The sequence below is a fragment of the Talpa occidentalis genome, unplaced genomic scaffold, assembly GCF_014898055.3.
Source record: "Talpa occidentalis isolate TD23 unplaced genomic scaffold, MPIMG_talOcc4v2.1 talOcc4.17, whole genome shotgun sequence".
NCBI classification, from domain to species: domain Eukaryota; kingdom Metazoa; phylum Chordata; class Mammalia; order Eulipotyphla; family Talpidae; genus Talpa; species Talpa occidentalis.
In genome coordinates this window covers 45,297,247-45,316,140 of record NW_023601754.1, presented here as the reverse complement: position 1 = coordinate 45,316,140, position 18,894 = coordinate 45,297,247, and the positions used below count along the sequence as shown (strand labels likewise).

The following is an 18,894-nucleotide window of genomic DNA, read 5'->3' as shown; positions in this document are numbered from 1 at the left end:
AACTGATGAATACTGAGACCAACCTGACGAAGTCTTCCGGGAGCAGATCAGGACTAACACCCAGGGAATCGAGCACATCATTCCGAATCTGGAGCAACAGCTCCGAATCTTCCCCAAAGGTATCAGAAGCCGGATCTCTTCCTTTATCTGTGCGGAACTTCAGGAGCACTGGAAAGGAAAGAGAAGTCACATTAAAAGGCAAATCTCGGGCCTCCCCGGTGGCGCAGCGGTTGAGCGCTGGGTTGCGAAGCTGCCCGCGGCCTCTGCGGCGCCGGTTCGATCCCTGGCTGCTCCCCGGCCACCGGAGGAGGGTCCCACATGGCGCGCAGACCTCTCCTGCCGCCCGCTGCTCCCCTCAGCAGTGTACTTCGGTCCTTCTGCCTGCTCTGCTCCCTGCTCTGGTTCTGGTGAATTCTCTCACCCTCCCGCGCTTCTGACTGTACCCAGTGCATGTATAAAAAAACAAACAAACAAACAAACCAGCAAACAAATAAATAAAGCATGCCTCTATAAAAAAAAAAAAAAAAAAGGCAAATCTCATAGTAATAGATGCTTAGTGATGTTTGTAGCGTCTAAATTTTCTTTTCACTCTACAGAAAATAGTGCATTAATTAAAATGTGGATCAAGTAAAAAGTGAATACACTTTTCATTTATTCAACAAATATAGTCAGAAAGGCAATCAAACTATTAGAAAAACGACTAAAATTATTGCAATGAGTGCCATGAACACATCACAGAAGACCTGACATCCCCTGTAGTATGGTGTCAGCTAAGGCTTCCCTGAAGAAATAACAACTGAATGAAGAGTGTGTGAGTCTGGAGGGGGTGGGAAGGGCTTCAAACAGAGGACGAAGGCCCTGCAAGGACCCAGAAGGGAGGTCAGCAGTGGGAGGCTGCATTCTCGGCAGCAATGCAGGAAGGTCAGCCAAACATTCACTCACCAGCAGGTCATTATAAAGGAAACCTCCCTTAGTACAATTATGTCCAGAAACGGATATTGAATTTTGGTTCAGATATGGCAGCAAATTAGAGCCACTGGATAAGGAGACCCTTATAACAAGGTTTCAGTTGTTTGCCAACCAAAAACACAGTGCGAATGGTGGGCCAAGCACAAGCCCTTTCGGCGACCGCGACACCCTTTCCCCGATGTTCCCTGTGCTGGATAGGTGGCACTCTTGTTCCCCACAGGTTCCCCTGCACGAGTAGAGGCAATACTCCTCCCATATCACAAACTGCTTCCCAACAGAGAGGAGACACATCAATCCCAGGGAGCTCTGGGGCAGAACTTCACACCTGGAAGGAGCTTTACAGTTTACCAAATGCTTCCATTTAAGTCTCTTCAGTCTCTGCTGATTGAAAAAGTGAACTGACTCTGCAAATGACATTCTACCAGTACAAGGGAGCCATCCCTGAAAATTAAGGTGAACTGAAAACTCAGGACAGCACTGAGTTTTAAAAAGGCAAGTAGTTGGGGGCCTCCCTGATGGTGCAAGGGGATAAGTCTCAGCACTAGGAAGCTACCAGCAGCCACTGCAGCACGAGTTCGATCCCAGGCCAGGGAGCTGACCCACATGACGCAGCAGACCTCTCCTGTCTCGCCCCTGCTCCCCTCAACAGTGTATTTCAGTTGGTCTGCTTGTTCTGCTCCCCACTCTGTCTCTGGTGAATCATGTCACCCCCCCACACCTCTGGCCTACACACCAGTTCTTGTATGCACAAATAAATTTTAAAAAGGCAAGTAGTTGAAAACCCCTCAGACTTTCTACTTGCTTATCTTTTTTTTTTTTTTAAATAGAGGCATGTTTTATTTATTTATTTGTTTTGTTTTGTTTGTTAGTTACGCATGCACTGGGTACAGTCAGAAGCGCGGGAGGGTGAGAGAATTCACCAGAGCCAGAGTGGGGAGCAGAGCAGGCAGAAGGACCGAAGTACACTGCTGAGGGGAGCAGCGGGCGGCAGGAGAGGTCTGCGCGCCAAGCGGGACCCTCCTCCGGTGGCCGGGGAGCAGCCGGGGATCGAACCGGCGCCGCAGAGGCCGCGGGCAGCTTCGCAACCCATGGCTCAACCGCTGTGCCACTGGAGAGGCCCTCTACTTGCTTATCTTTTTGAAAGATTTATTTACTTATGCATATAAGAACTAGGGGTAGGTCAGAGGTGGGGGGGGGGGAGGGCGGGAGGAGTTACCAGAGACAGTATGAGCAGCAGAACAGGAGAACTGACTGGAATACACTGCTGAGGGGAGCAGCAGGTGAGACAGGAGAGGTCTGCTGTGCCACGTGGGTCAGCTCCCTGGCCAGGGATTGAACTCATGCCTCAGTGGCTGGTGATAGCTTGATAGTGCTGTGTCTTAACACCTGCGCCACCTGGGAGGCCCTCTACTTGCTTTTTTAAAATTCTTACACATAGTTCAGGCGATGAACAGCCCACTCTCCAACAAGTATCTCAAATTCCCTCTTCAACCAGCTGACCCAGCACTTGCTGGGTGCCTAGCAGAACCAGGTGCTAAAGCATGATGGCAGGTGAGCAAACGAATCTTGGTCTTTTGAGCATAAAGCTTTTGGGGGGACACAAGGAGCCATGACAGATGGTTCCAACAAAGCCCAGGAGAAGCTTGTGAGTGAGTTATCAAGTGACCCAAGAAGAGGACAAACCACAGAGGCCAGGTTAAAGAAGACATGGTCTGTTTCTGAGCTGTGCTTTCCTCACTGCCAGCGTCAGGGAGAGGCCCATGGTCTGTAGTTCTCAGGTAACTTTCACATTCCCAGGACAGGGCTCCACACATTGGAAGCCTTTAAACAAACAAGCAAACACACAAAGAAATCCTCAGAACACCTGCTTGAATATTCTTTTCTGCTGAGAACTTTTCTTCTGCTTCCCGTCACGAGCACAACTCCTGGGACCCTCAATCTATGTGACCACTTGGCAGGCAGCTCAAAGCCAATGGCAGTCCAGACCTGGCTGACAATAATCTGCCATCACACCGCCTAGGCCTAACTTCTAACTTTGCATATATGTTGCTGGAATCCCAACTTGCAGTAAATAAAGGCAATCAAATAAGCCTTTGGGGGCAAGATGCAGAAGGAATCGTTAATCCCTGTGCAGAGCAAGCCTCTTTTCTAACACTGTCCTGTGAAGACAAAGAGATCTGGAAATCTGCTAGTCCAACTGAAGCAGAGGCTACTCCAGACCAACAGTACTGAGTATCAGTGTTGCCTGAACAGATGACAGAGGCGATGCCAAGTACAAGCCACTCCCGCACAGGCCAAGGCCTAGTGGCTACCATGTGGAATGTGAGCCAGGAAGCTTGACTTCCAGCCACGGAGCTGGTGGACAGCAGCGGGGGCCCATGCTGGCTGTCTCTTGTGCAGTCCTCTCATTTCTGTGTCAGTGGGACAGAAGTACCAACTGTCATGAGGGATGTAGAAGAGAGGATAGTTTTCCCAGTCCTCACCACCAAGTTTTTCAACTCTTGATTAGAAAATACAATTCTTGGAGCAATTCTCAAACCATTATTAGTAACAGCAAAAGAAACTGCCTACTATGTGTCAGGCACGGTTTGAAACATTTTTATACACATCATCACTCATTGATCTCTACAGTAACCTGGCAAGGTTGCTGGGTACTATTAGTCTTCTACTGTGTGAAGAAACTGAAATTCAGAGAGATTAGTGGCTTATTTAATGTAACTGCCAAGAAGGAGTGGGATGGAAATGCCACTTAAATCTGGCTTCATAATCATTGCTTCTTAACCTTCATCAAATGCAAAAAAAATGGCAAGCCCATCAGGAACGCAGTGTAAGTGGCCTGGCATCTTGCCTCAACCTCAGGAAGACTTGCATTCAACCACACTTTTGTGAGATGCATTTTCCAGATGGGCCTGCCTTCTCTTAACGAGATCAATGAGTAAGAAGCAGAGGCGGAGGCCACAGAAAACCAAGCCATCCATCTTCAGATAGTAAGACCAGTTTCATCGCAGAAATAAGATGGCACTACGCGCAAGCACAAAGGCTGCCAGCAGCTGGCCCTGATGTTTCTTTGGGTCCCTTGCCTACTCCTGGTACAGGCCGCCTGGATGAGGGCCGGCAGGCTGGCACCGTCCAGATACCTCGCTGACCACATCTGAAGTCTTCTCAGGGCCTCTGGGAAGGGGGCCAGTCAGTCCGGCCACTCATTTGCAGAAAAGCAAACAGAAGCTGTATTTTTCTCTCCTCTTCTAATGTCAGCACTCCAGTTCGCAGGGGTGGAGGGGCAGCAGGAAGCCTGTGTTCTAGACAGGCCGCAGCTTCAGAACTGACCTAGCCCCTGACAACTTCTTGCTTAGTAAATTCTCTTCTTTGTTGTGCTTTCTGCCCTTTCTAAATAGCCAGACACACACACATCACTGTTAACTCGGCACTTCTGAAAAGCACTCCCACCAGCTCCGGAGTCTAAAACTGCCCTGCTAAGACCCAACACTGTCAAGGAAGGAGAACTGCTCTGGCAGGATGACTCATGGAATCGCATCAGAACGCCGCACAGAGCAGAGCCCTGGCTTGATCAACTCCATTGGAACTTTTGCATTAACTCTGGCTGCTCAGTCCAGGGGGATGACATTCATCTCCAGAGACGACGGCCAGTTGGTATTTCTGCTTGAGTTAAAGAATTGCCCATGTTAACAGAAAAGCAAATTGAAAAAGAAAAATAGTTTTTCATATGTTAAAAGAAAAACTGCACAACTGAACATGCTACTTTTGGGGAAAAAAATTAAAACCCAAATTCAATCCGAATCAGTATCAGATTAGTGTTACAAGTTTATAAAACAGTATTATTAATCAACTGTGTTTCTTTCTACTAACTTGTTACATTTAAATGTTATGATTAACTCTTGGAATGACCTGGAATTTGGCTCCACTCCTGGATTACTTGAACGTCCAGAAAAACCAACAGTACAGTTAGTTATTCTCTCAGTAATAGCCCAGCTTCCAAGGCAAAGCACTAGGGTCTCACTTTCAATGCACAGCTCATTCTGTAACTATAAGCTGACCGCCGACTTTGTGCCAGGCCCTTAGCTGGGCAGGGGAGAACAAAATGGACACTTTGCCCTCTCAAGGGCAGTTAGTGAGAGCCATGAAGAAATTCACAAACGAGTTAACAGGAAGAGTGAACTACAAAAAAAACGCTGGGAGAGAATTATGGGGGAGGAAGGAATGGGGTGGCCCATCAGACAGTTCCCCACCATCAGGTGGAGCTGCCTCACTGTCACTGGTACGCCAGTCCCAAACAACTGGCCCTCAGCACAGCACATAGACAGCAGCTCTCTAGGGCTAATTAGACCGTCCCCTTCTGCAAAGCCCTTGCTGGTCCTGGGCAGTTTCAAAGTTGGCAGGCAGCAAAGTGGGCAATGAGGAGCCTGGCTCTAAGTCAGACTGCCTGGGCTGTGGCCCTTTTGCCACCTACTGTGACCTTGGGCAAGTGCCAACAGACTGTAGCCTCCTCTGTTAAACGGGGCTCATTAGAGCACCTACAGGGGTGTTTAAGGGAAGCACCTAGGACAGCGCCGGGCACAGCATAAGTGCTAGGGGAATGATGGCACCCCAGAACAGTCACCCTTTCTCCCGGTTGCCATAAACCCGGCACGCACGTCCCCTAGAGAGGTTGACATACTTGCTCTGGTGACCTGTGTGTCCTGCAACAACTCATACTGGAATTCCATATTTTACTGTGTTACCACAACTAATTCTGTTGTAAGCTCTGGAGACTGCACAGTCTCCCTAATTCTCTGCTCCCTGCTCTTTCTGTTCATGGCTCTTAAATCTCAGTTTGTGATTTCACCAGCATCTGTGAAAATTCATCTGTACCAGGACTGACTGTCACTGCTAGATTTTAAGCTCCACGGGGCAGAGACCCTATGTTCATTACTACCTGTTTAATGCCTAACACAGAGCTTGCTCCACCGTAGACACTGAGAAAATATCCATTCCATGGGAACCCTCAATGTTTGGGAAAGAAGGAAAAGTTGCATGAGAGGAAGAATTTTCACAACAAAGTGACAAGAGATCCTCCTATCACAGATCCAAAGCAAGCCTGCTCTTTTACTAACTGAATTATATACTGTTTTCAAGATACCCAGAATGGATCTGTTTCTTATCAAGTATTTACAAACATACTACACACAGAACACGGAGCAAGAAACAAACAAAAACATCACACCGTGCCTGCTGTCAAGAGAGAAACAAGACAGAAGTTTGATTTCAAGCCCATACCTGAGGACGGAGGTGCAGAACAAGCAGCCGGAGGTACAGCTGAAAGAGGAAGAGCTGGGCTGGGGAAGGCGCAGTCCCTTCAGGGAGCCACTTGGATTTTAGCACCACCAGCTTCTGGCCTTTCATGATACCTGGTCAGATGTCCCTTAAAGCAGCTCCACACCACTCCCCTCCCTGCCTGCACTCACCTCGCTCTTAGTTTTTCTCTGTAACCCAGATACTTAAAAGCATGTATGTGCATGTGCTCATTCATTCTTTCTTTTCACCCACAAACATTTTCTGAGCACCTTCTCTCTATCCCTACCCCCTGCTGAGCTGTGTTGGGTACCCAGTGACCCAGACAGCCCCCTCACAATCCAGAGGGCACACCATAAGCCCCTGCTTGTCACCACAGCGACACACAGCTTTGATCTCTTCCCAGAGAGCCTCACCTCAAGAGTGGCCTCCCCTGAACACTTAGGCTGAAAGGTGTCTTTCTGAGCTACCCTTTAACCTCCCCCATGAAATCTATTCGATGACCTCAGCACATAACAGCTGAAAACAGAGGGAAAAACTATCTCTGGTTATTTTCACCTCACACTCTTTTGGAAAGATTTTTAGGCAGCCAGATAAAAGCTGTTGATGGGGGAGGAACGAGAGGATCATTTCTCAGAATTGCTCTGAAAATGAAATGCCATTTTTTTCTGCCTAACAAATTCAAGACCCAGCCAGATGACTCAACCTCAGCAAAAAGGCAGAAGCACCGGCACCAATCAGCCCTGAGGAGGCGCGAGCGCTCAGTAACCATGTGAAATGTGGTATCGAGGACCTTTACACAAGGCCCTGACCCCTAACCAATGGTACAGATATAAAAGGTCACTATTGTATTATTTATATCACAGAAAACCTGAAAATAATCTCACCCAGTAACAGGATGACTACATAAAGTATGATATGTACTACAAGTGGAATATTGAAATTATGCTTTACTAGACCTTAATCATGTTTTTTCAACACTGAGATTTCAAAAAAGGGTATATAATATCCACTATTTAGAATGAGCTTTACTATGTAAAAATCAAATACAACAGAACAAGGTTAAGAATCACAATGGACTCAAAAGGCACTGTACACAATGGCAACCTCTACGTTATGCTGCCTCCCTAGAAGCAGAGACAAGACAGAAGACATGCCAGATAAAAAGAAAAGTCTGGGCCTCCCCGGTGACACAGCGGTTGAGCTCTGGGCTGCAAAGCTGCCCATAGCCTCTGCAGCACCGGTTCGATCCCCGGCCTCCGGCGAGGGGTCCCGCATGGCGCGCAGACCTCTCCTGCCGCCCACTGCTCCCCTCAGCAGTGTACTTCGTCACTCTGCCTGGTCTACTCTCCGCTCTGGCTCTGGTGAATTCTCTCACCCTCCTGCGCTTCTGACTGTACCCAGAATAAAATTAAATAAATAAATAAATAAATCTTTAAAAAAAAAAAAGAAAAGTCTGACAGATCTGGCTCCCCATTCCAGAGCCCACCACTTTAGAATAATGCAAACCACTCACTTAGACTGCCCAGCAAAATATTCAGCATCTCCTCTCAAAAATGTCGATTCATTCCTGAGCCTGACTCTCACCTTTAAAGTGGAACGTTCTGAACAGATGGAAAGACTGTAATTTACAAAAAGGTAGGGACAAAACAATTCTAAAATGTAGAAGGGGAGGACAAGGATAGAGCTCCAGAGACTTCTGCATGGCCACTTATTAGCAGCCCAGTCAACCGCAGCCCCGACTCACAGAGCTGTTCTGACAGAGCCCTCTCCATTCAGACCCACCGTGCCCTGTCACCAGCAGCAGGGAGAGAGGGTCTTTTCTCCAGCCTAGCACTTGAGTGGCACATGACCTTGACTCTGGGCATCTGCTGCTCTCTGCCAACCGCTCTTCCCCAGAGAAGATGGCACAGGACATCCCCGTGACTGTTGTCTGACAGTCAGAGAAAAGATGTGAGGCTTTAAACAAGAATTGCAGCTGGGCTTGGGGCCCGAGAGCAGCTCAAACACAGGCTAAAAACCGGGGGTGGGGAGATGTGGGTCTGCAAAGAAAAAAACAAGGCAGGTTGCTGACAATGTTGTCCATTATTGCAATGTGGTCTCGGTGGGCCTCAGTTCCCCATCTGCAAGGATGGAGTTAAGAAAGTGTCACGGGGCTCTTGTGAGTTCAGATTTAGAAAGGGGACATAATGCTATTATTGGTAATGCTAATAATCAGAGTCTGAGCACTTTGAGAAATGCAGTGTTGGGGGATGCTGACACAACTTACTAGGTTTGGCAACTCTGGACAAAGGACTTAGTCTCTCCAAGACTCAATTTGGGATGAAAATAGGATGATTGTAGTAAGACCTGCTTTCCTGGGGGCGCTGTGGACATCTGATGTGACTGTGATGCATGGAAATACCCATCCAACAATCACTAAAGCACAATGAGCACCAGGCCCCCGCCTAGGCCTCAAGAGCCTATGGGGGAGGTCAACTGTTCAGACTGAGAAGGGGAACAGAGGCCTAAGCAAAGTCTGCTCTCTCACCAGACTCTGCTGACAGCTGACTCTGCTGACTGCACTTATGGGTCACCCCTGCCCTTCCCCTCACCTCCTCCCTGCTGCATGGCAGAGCTTCTTCCTTTCTGAATGACTGTGGTCTGTATTCTCTACCACTGATAAGGCAGTGGCACCCAAAAACCCCCAAATAACAACAACTAAGAAAAACAAAACCCACTGGTTTTTGCTTTCTCCCTCCCCATGAATTATTTTTAAACATTTGTGGTCATGACAGCAGCAAATCAACATGCTCTTGGCTACTGACCATTATCAGAACGTACTGCCCCGTGGCTGTAGCCTCCTTGGTAGTTCCTGTCACTGCGAGACACCAAACACCCACTGGGGACACCTTGCCCAAACAGCAACGGCTGCCTCCAGTCTGGTTGGCAAAGGTTTCAAGTTCTAAAATTAGACGTTCCTTCTGAAGACAACAGATCACCAAGTCCCGCTGAAGTCTAGAAACAAAGTCCTCTAAAAGTAGTAAGAACACAGTGGTTGGGATATGATAGAGGAAGGCGGAATCAAGGGAACAAAGTTTTCTACAATCTTTCTTTAACAGTAAAAAAAATGTGTCCATCGTTAAAGAACCTTACAAAAGATTCCACGTAGCAATAAGGAAAGAAGAGGTATAAAAATACTAGAAAGTTCTGGAAGAACACATGAAATGGCAATCTCCGAGGCATCTGACCAACGTTCCAAGAAGATGCTGTACAGTTAAAAAAGGGAAAAGACAACTACCCCTAAAGCACTGCTGTCCTCTACATGACCACTGGAGTGGAAGACAACCACTACCTCCTCCATTTCAAAGTGAGAACACAGAGGTCACACAGGGAAGGGAACTCACAAGGCCAGAAATATATGGCAGAGTAGAAACCTAAAACTTCTTTCTTCTAAATCCGAATCAAGGCTTGGGAAAGATTGACGGTGGGATAAAGCAGATGTGAACACCAGACACATGTGGCCAGATTTCTGAAACAAGACTAGCCACCTTAGGAAAATGACTAATTCCCCCATGGAGGGTCCTATGTCTGACCTCACCAGGTCCTAACAGAGATTTTAGCAACTGGTTATTAATAAGCCCTTGTGCCCCAGACTTGGTAGTCAAAAGTGGGTGCACGCCCCGATCTTTTGTATGATTTCGGCACAGTGATGCAGGCTAGTCTGGGGCTGTCTTGTGGCACAATGGGAAAAGTCGTAGGCCAGCTATCCAAATCAGTACCACCTCAATGGCTTTATATAGGTCTAAAGAAATGAATGAAGGTGCAGGTGAGAACTTCAAGACGCTTCAAAGATGGGGTAGGTGGCTGTAGCAATCAATTAACCCACATTTGCCAAAACCCTTGCTCTGCACCAGGCCTATGCTAACCGTCAGGAGGAGGCAGGGGCCCCTGCCCTCTAGTCAGTTCCATTGCCCAGAAGATAGTTTGGTGTTACAGAGGAAAGAAAGCCAATTCAGATATGGGGAGTTGGATTCCTGGAGCGGACAGTGGAGCTGAGCGAGCAGTGAAGGCAAGTGGAAATGGTTGAAGCAGGATATTCCAAGTGAAAGGAACAGAAATGTGTAGAAAAGACTGGGGTGACAGATATTTGGTGGACAGCAAGTAGTTCAATATAAATGTAGGGCTCTAGGAGAGTAGACAGAGGCAGGAAGGAGTAAAGGCAATCTGCAGGCTGTAGGTCTGAACACCAATCCAGAAATGTAAATTGTCCCCTGAAGATGAGAGAATCACGGGAGGATTTTAGTTTTTTGACAGATCAGCCTGGTAATTGAATATAGATTAGAAGAAGGAAAAGGGTGGTGCAGGAGTTAAGTCGCAGCACTATAAAGCTATCCGCAGCCACTGCAGCACGAGTTCAATCCCCGGCCAGGGAGCTGACCCACATGATACGGCAGACCTCTCCTGTCTCCTGCTGCTCCTCTCAGCAGTGTATTTCAGTCAATCCGCCTGTTCTGTTCCCTACTCTGTCTCTGGTGAATCTCCTCACACACACCTCTCCGCACCTTTAAACTGTACCCCAGTTCTTGAATGCATAAATTTAAAAAAAGAAGGAAAAGACCAGCAGAAGCTGGCAAAGGGGCTAAGCGAGGGATGAGGGATGGCTGTGGGAGAGAAATACAGCGGAACTCATGGTCAGAGAGGAGGCATCTGGTTGATCCACTCCCACAGAGACACATGTAGTTATTTTGATTCAATAAATTTGGGCTAGACCCAGGGAATCTGTATTTTTCAAAGGCTCCCTGAGTGATTCTGCTAGTCTACCAGTTAGGGAGGCACTGACTGGAAGAATAAAAGCCTAAAAGTCAGGGCCCTGGATATGCTACGGCAGGTCGGCCCCCACACCTGTCTGGCTGTGACATGGTCTGCGCCGTGTGTGCTCTGCTGGCTCCATGTACATGCTTCTCCTCAGCCTGCAAATGTTTTATCTCTTTTACCATCTAGCAGATACCTGCCCTTCCAAATCTATCTTGGGTGTCTCTTCCTTTTTGTCTCCTCTTCCCAACTCCCAAGAGATGGCCCTTGTTCCCTAAGCTCCTGTAAGTTTGTTTTTGATTATTATGGAATCACACAAACTGAAAACCGGCTCAATCGATACGACAGCTTTCTCAATGCCCCTCTGTTATAGCTCTCCTCACAACGAGCAGAATTATTTGCTTGTATTTTTCATTGGCAAATGAAAAATCCTCTGAGGATCCCAGGCATGGGATGTGGCACATAGCAGGTGCTCAAAAAGTGTTTGGACAGAGATAATTTCAGCTTTAATCCGCAGCTCAAAAATGGCCCAAGTACTTTTCCACCACTTATCAGAACAGCAACTGACAAATGAAGATTGCCAAGGGTTCTCTGCTAAGCAACTCTCATTTTGAGATGAAGTCCGTTTCTTCCTGCTCTGGACTAAACCTGCATGTTATTGTTCAGGCTGGTGACTGAATGCTGTTTCCATACTCGACCAGATTATTTTTAGCACTCCTGTTATGATAAACTCACTGTAACCTCAAAAAGAACAAATCAAAGTCAACTTTTTGCCACAGGAAATCAGCTCACACTTAATGTTTTGCAACATGCCATGGGAGAATAATAAAAAGATGAGACCTTTTGCTCACACATGGCAAGGCCAGCTCTCAAGATAGTGGAAAAATGCAGCAGGAAACATTCAGTCTGGCCACTATCTTATTAAGTAAACTGGAAAAACACTCAACACCCCAACAAGGCAAACACGCACTGACCGGTAAGGCAGCTGCTTCACAGGAGGCAGAACTGGGAATGCGGCAGCAAGGAACACCCGCATGTGAGGAACAGGGAAAGTTGGCATAAAGCCTGGTGGGTGCCCTGGGAGCACGTAGGCAAGAAGACTTGCAGGGGTCGCCAGCGGGCATGTGGCTCTCCTCTAAAGTGGAGCAAAGACGCAGACAAGCATCAACTGGTCACACATGTTCGGTATTTATTTATTGAACACCTTCCATGTGCTCCATCAGGCATGGCAAGACACAGCCTGGTTTGCGCAGGCCTTCTCAGGCAGGCACCACAGCCAGGCACCCTGTCCCACTAGGCTCCAAAGGCATCGTCTGGCATTAGTCATGTTCCTAGAAAGGCTCTGAGGGCCAAGCAAGGACTGGGAAAAACGGAAAGCACCTGGCATTCTTTTCAAGATGCGGCTGGTCACAGATAATGTACACCCCAAGGAAGATGACAGCACACAGCCAACAAGACAGATGAGGTCACACTATACATGCCCCAAATCTTTCCACATCACTTTCGGCCATCAAATGAAAAAAAAAAAATACCATCAGTTCAGTTACACACACGCAAGCATGATTATAACTGTTAGTCATGGTTCAAGAATATACTCAAGAAATTCTTAATGTAGTTTCCTGGAAAACTCGAAGAGGGGAAAATGGGAAGGATTTAATGAAGAAAAAAATTTTTTTACATCCTTGTGAACCATTTGATAATTTTTACTATGGTATTTTTTCAGTAAAAAAAAAATTCAAATGTTTCTTAGGGAGGAAAAAGATGACTGTCTGGGTCAGAATTCAGATGCCCTTCGTGACAGCCTCAAAGCAGGGTTTCTGCACAGCGGTGCTGATGTGCTGGTTTCCTGATCTGAAATTGAACAACACCCCCTAGTTTAGAGGGGTGTCTTATAGAGCACAGTCCATGGGTCAAACATACCTTATGATCTAAATCAAATTTTATAGTGCTGAGACTTAATCCCTTGCGCCATCAGAGAGGTGCTTTTTCTGTGTCATGAAACTGTCCACTGCTCCAGTCAGATCGCACACTGACTGGTATGGCAGACTGCCCAAAAAGAAAGTTTAGTATCAAACCTCAGGACTAATTGAAGGATATTGAATTAATGAAATGAATTAATGAAATAATTCATTAAATAATAATAATTAATGAAATAATTTCCATAACTTTAATAGAAATACAATGGGCGGCTTGTTGGGTACAAATCATATTTCAATAAAAAAAGTATATATAAAAGCAAAAATCAGAATCAGAAGACACAAGAAAGAAATGGTATTCTTTTAGATTCATGATTAACAATGAGAAGAGATTTTAAAAACAGCTTAGTCTTAGTACTTTATAGGTGTGAAAACAAAATCTGAGAGAGGCAAGTTGACTTATTTATTTGTCCCAGGTCACAAAGACATGTGAGAGTCAGTACAGTGGACAGAAGGCAACTTCACATGTGGAAGCCACTATCTCTCCTGGAAAAATCCAATGATGTCAAATTATAAAAAAAAAAATTCAATTTATATGAATGGCCAAGCAGAAAATTGAAACAAGTATTCCTCTGGGTATATTCAAGAACAAGATGCTACACAGAAAGAAAAAGAAAAATACCAATGGTCTCACTCATAGCATGAATCTAGAAAACTTAAATAAGGGACCAGGAAAAAGAATATAAGAAAGAAAAAATCAAAATCAACAAACAACTATGAACCAGAGACACTCTATGGGGGGTGGGGGGCGTGAAGGGGAGGGATTGGGGTCAAAATAAGGGGGTCGCAATTGTATGGGGAATATAAAAATTTTTTTAAAAATTAAAAAAAAAAAAAAAAAGAACAAGATGCTACACCTACAAAGAGTTAGCTTAATACAAGCAAGGGTTTCTGAGGACCTAATAACCAGGGACAGAGGTCACAAGAACCATTTCTCTCTGCCTCAGAATCTTAGTCCCGCAGACAGCACAACCCTAAATTCAAGAGAGAAATTCCCAGAAGCAACCCTCCCAAGCTCACTGCATTTGGAACACTCCTTGGGGTTCTAGTTGCAGCACCTCTGGAAAGACAGCAGAGCTCAGAAGGGAGCACAAAAATCATCAGGACTGTGCACGTGGCAACACACAAGAGAGTTTAGGATTTGTCCTCTGCTGCAGAGAAAGGTTGAGGGAAGGTTATATTGCTTACCAAAAAATCAGGGATGAGCACTGAATGTGGTATAAAAGAACTTTAAGTAGGAGACTTGGGTTTAGACCTAAAACCATATGTTGTATAGTCGTGGTGAGTCACTTCCCTTCTAGGCCTCATTCTTATCATAAAGTCTAATTACAATAAGAAGTGGGCTCATTTTGCGAGCCAAGTCAGAGTGACCACAGGCAGCGCTGTTCAAAGGATTTCGAGGCTCTGGGGAAAGTGGCCTGATGGTTCAGGCGTGCCAGCCAACAATAAGGCTCCTTCAGCCACGTCTGCCACAGGCGAGGACTGGAGGAAGAGTAGGAAGCACTTATCTGTCCTCCTTGGATGGAGGATGTGTGTGTGAGACTATTACAGAACTAACTATATGTGTAAAAAGGGCTGAGACGGTACATTTTATGGTATGTGGCTTTTATCAAAAAAAAAAAAAAAAAAAAAAAAGTCCATGACTGTTAACTAATGAACATACAGCTTTAATCACCGAATCGAAAGCTCTGAAACTTGAAACTGAAAGATAATTAGTACCACATAGAAGAGAGAAGTAAACATATGCTGTACTATCAACAAACTGTTGCAGGCAGAGAATGAAAGCCCAACAGGACTGTTGCTGCTATGATAACACCTACTCAAGTATGGAATTTAGGGGAAATTGGGCCAATCTTGTAACTTCTATAGTTACCAAGTACACACTCATTGCCAAACCCCCAAACACAACGTGGTGAAGAACACAGGTCTGCAGGATGTGCTGTGTGCGAGCACTGTGCATCTGTACCACGCAGGCCTCACAAAAGCCCTCTGAGGCAAGTGCTGTTAACAGCCCGGCAGGTGGGGATGTGATGGTGTCGAGGAGCTCATGCTAGTGGCTCAGCCTCTATCTCAGAACACGGCAGAGCCAGCACTGAAGGCCAAATCTGTTTTGATTCTAAAGCTCCTGTTCTAAAGAACTGTGTACCACTGCCTGTCACACAAGTCACAACATTATAGTTACTGCACCTTCCTCACGACCATGAGCCCCTGACCCCGGTAACTTGATGGTACCAGAGACATCCGGATTAAATACACTTTTCCCAACACTGTTTCCAAAGTAGTGGCTTTTGACTCTCATCTCAAGGATGGGATCCTGAGGGCAGGGACAGCCACAGGCCTGGGGCACCAGTCTGTGCCTTTTAAAATACCTAAAAATGGGGAACAGCAGCTACTTCTTTTGCTGCTGCTTTACATACACACATACACACACACACACACACACACATGCACACACCCCTTTGGTCTTTTTCTTAATTTTTCTTTATAGTCTTCTTTTTGTTTTTTACTAGCTAGTTCTATGAACAGGGTAAGGATCCAACGTGCTACTATCCACCCTGTGCTGAGGAAACAGAGCCTTGATGCTATAACTGCCTGGCATTTCTCACAGCGTTTCACTGATTATAGACTTCAATGACCTGAGCGGTTGAGGCCCAACCTCCTTCCCCATCTATAACCTGTGTCCTCTTGGACAAAACACAGAGCCTTGGGCCTCCGTGGTGGCACAGGAGTTAAAGACACAGCACTATCAAGCTATAGGCAGCCACTGCAACATGAGTTCAATCCCCAGCTAGGGAGTTAACTCACATGGCGCAGCAGACATCTCCTGTCTCCCCACTGCTCCCCTCAGCAGTGTATTTCAGTAGATCTGCCTGTTCTGCTCCCCATTCTCTCTGGCGAATCCTCTCACCTGCCCCATGCCTCTGGCCTACACCTCAGTTCTTATATGCATATATCTTTAAAACAAAACAAAATCCCAAGTCTCTCTGGGTCTATTTTTTTCTCATCTCAGGAGACCAAACTGGAAATAATAATTCCTACCCAAACACCTCTTTAAGAGTGATGTGACAAGAAAATACTCTGGAAATTACAAAGGGTTATCAGGGTTTCTCAACCATAGCCCCACTAATATTGGGGGCAGATAACTCCATCATAGGGAGAGGGCCCCTGTCCAGTGCCATGTGCCATGCAATACTCAGTGAAGTCTCTGACCTCTTCCATTAAAAGCCAGAACACCTCTCCTTACCTCATCTCCAACTATCAACAACCCCAAATCTCTCCAGACACTGTCAGTGTGCCAGGAGGGAAAAACTGCCCCTTGTTGAGAACATGGAATAATGTTAAACTTAAAAGTCAGTCAACTTCTTTAACACACAGTACCTAGAAATTCTCAGGTCATACACAACACGTTTGCAAATTAATGTCTACTTGTCTACTTCTCACTAAGGGCTCTCTAAGTGACAGGCGCTGAGCCATTAGCTTCCCCCAGTGGCCCAGGTCCCCTGCTCACACTGAACCCTCACGGCATGGGGAGCTGCTCTAACACCAGCAGGCACTGCCTGGTTGTCCCGGCCTAGTCCATCAAGGAGGTGTTTCTTCTCTCTTTCTCTCTCGCTCGCTCTCTTTCTTTCTATCTATTTATACAAGCACTGGGTACAGTCAGAAGAGCGGGAGGGTGAGAGAATTCACCAGAGCCAGAGGGGAGAATACAGCAGGCAGACTGATGAAGTACACTGCTGAGGGGAGCAGCGGGCGGCAGAAGAGGCCTGCGCGCCATGTGGGACCCTCACCCGGTGGCCGGGGATCAAACCGGCACTGCAGAGGCTGCAAGCAGCCTCGCAACCCAGCACTCAACTGCTGCGCCACCGGGGAAGACCTCAAGGAGGTGTTTCTGAGCATCACTAGACTCAGTTCTATTTGACCCACTTCATTATTTCTAACAAACGGAGAGCTTTAAAGTTGTTCCTTTCTCTGTCCTCAGTCTGGTTAACAATACTTATCTGGGAAAATCTTTATTCATAGAGCATAAACTTTAACTTTCACTGAGCTTCTGACTAATTAATAAAGAAATCTTATACAGTTTTATGTATTGCCCTTTGAATTGATATATAAAAGGTCTGGAGAGGGAGAATATTTTCAAAACTACCAGAGTACTTACCATTTGTCCGAACTGAGGGGTTAGGGGTGGAGAAGGATGGAAGGGGGTTGAGGGTTACACTTGCAAGGATGTGGGTTGGAGTCTGCACAAAGGGAAGAAAGGAGTTGGGGATGCAGCTTCAATTCAGCCCTGGGGAAAGGACAGCTCAAGAAGGCCAAATGCGACCCAAAAGTGCTTTGCAAATTTTACAAAAAACAAGGCCTCCCTGGTGGCACAAGGGGTTAAGCACTGAACTATGAAGTAATCCACAGCCTCTGCGGCACGAGTTCAATCCCCGGCTGGCCAGGGAGAAACCCACATGGCGAGGCAGACCTCTCCTGTCTTGCCCGCTGCTCCCCGCAGCAGTGTATTTCAGTCAGTCTGCCTGTTCTGTTCCCCACTCTGTCTCTGGTGAATCCTCTCACCCCCTGCATCTCCTGCCTGTGCCCCAGCTCTTATATGCATAAATAAATATTTTTTTAAAAAAAATCACTCTTTCTCTAAGTTTCCCTGAGGATGGATATAGTTGTGCAGAGATTCTGAGTTAACCAGGCGATGAAACAGACACTGGGGACAGGTGGGTAAGTAAACCCAGTATTTGGTACAAACACCGTGCTACATGCACTGTGATGCAGGGAGAAGTTGGAAAGCACACATCTAGAGGCACAAAAATGCCACAATTTTTTCTTTGAGCTTTTCTGGTATTTTCTGTAACAAACATGGCTTATTTTTACACTAATTAGCAAACCAGTATTAATTTTATACTCACTTGCCATGTAACTTTGAGAACATGAGTAAATAAACTTTCAGTACCTTGTTTGTAAAACATGGATAATAACAGTACCTAGGGCCTCCCTGGTGGCGCAGGGTTAAAGTCTCAGCACTATCAAGCTATCGCCAGCCGCTGCGGCATGGATTCAATTTCCGGCCAGGGAGCTGACTGACATGTCGCAGCAGACCTCGCCTGTGTTGCTCGCTGTTCCCCTCAGCAGTGTATTTCAGTCGATCCACCTGTTCTGCTCCCTACTCTGTTTGGTGAATCTTCTCACCTCCTGCACCTCTGGTCTATACCCCAATTCTTGTATGCATAAATAAATAAATCTTTTTAAAAAAAAAAACAAAAAACAGAGTTCAAGGATGAGTCTCATAGCCACCCACTTTGCTGGCCACTAGAATAGCTAATGCGGGACTCAACTCAGGGCAAATGTCTAGAAGCCTATGGACTCTGCAGCCACATTCACAGCATCACAGACAAAGACCTCACTAGGGGGTTCTGCTTCAGGTGCTGCTCACCTTGAAGGAGAAAGTAATCCGAAGTTGTGCGCTTCAGAGCTGCCTTTGCCTTATCGCTGCTCCAGTCCACTTCCAGGGCTTCTTTAACAGAGCAGAAGACCACCTTCTGTTTGAAAAAGGAGACACAGACAAAAGTACTTAGCAGCGATAAAACACAATGGCTTGAAATCACAAGGCAGAGCAGATGTCATGATTTAAGGTTTATTGTTCATTAAAATAAATGTAAACGGAGGCCCATTCAAATGCAATAAACACCTATTATGTACTTACTATGGGCACCACTGGGCACTGGAGACGCAGCAAGGCAGGACACATCCTCCCTGCGCTGAAGAAGACAGAGTACAGCCTCCAAAGACCTAGTTCTATCCTGGCTGTATGTACTCTCCAGAAATACCCAGGCGACTGAGCAAGAGTGTGTCTAAACATATTCAACGAAAT

At 46.3% G+C, this 18,894-nt stretch overlaps 1 protein-coding gene across 1 annotated transcript in view; it reads right to left on the bottom strand.

The window, feature by feature from the left end:
- SAE1 (SUMO1 activating enzyme subunit 1) overlaps positions 1 to 18,894 on the bottom strand; it is a 72,045-nt gene that overhangs the window by 14,662 nt on the left and 38,489 nt on the right. The window contains exons 6-7 of the mRNA XM_037516851.2: positions 18,457 to 18,562; positions 24 to 168 (exon numbers count right to left, since the gene is read on the bottom strand). Coding sequence (XP_037372748.1) covers positions 24 to 168; positions 18,457 to 18,562 — 251 coding nt within the window. The remainder of the gene's footprint in view (positions 1 to 23; positions 169 to 18,456; positions 18,563 to 18,894) is intronic.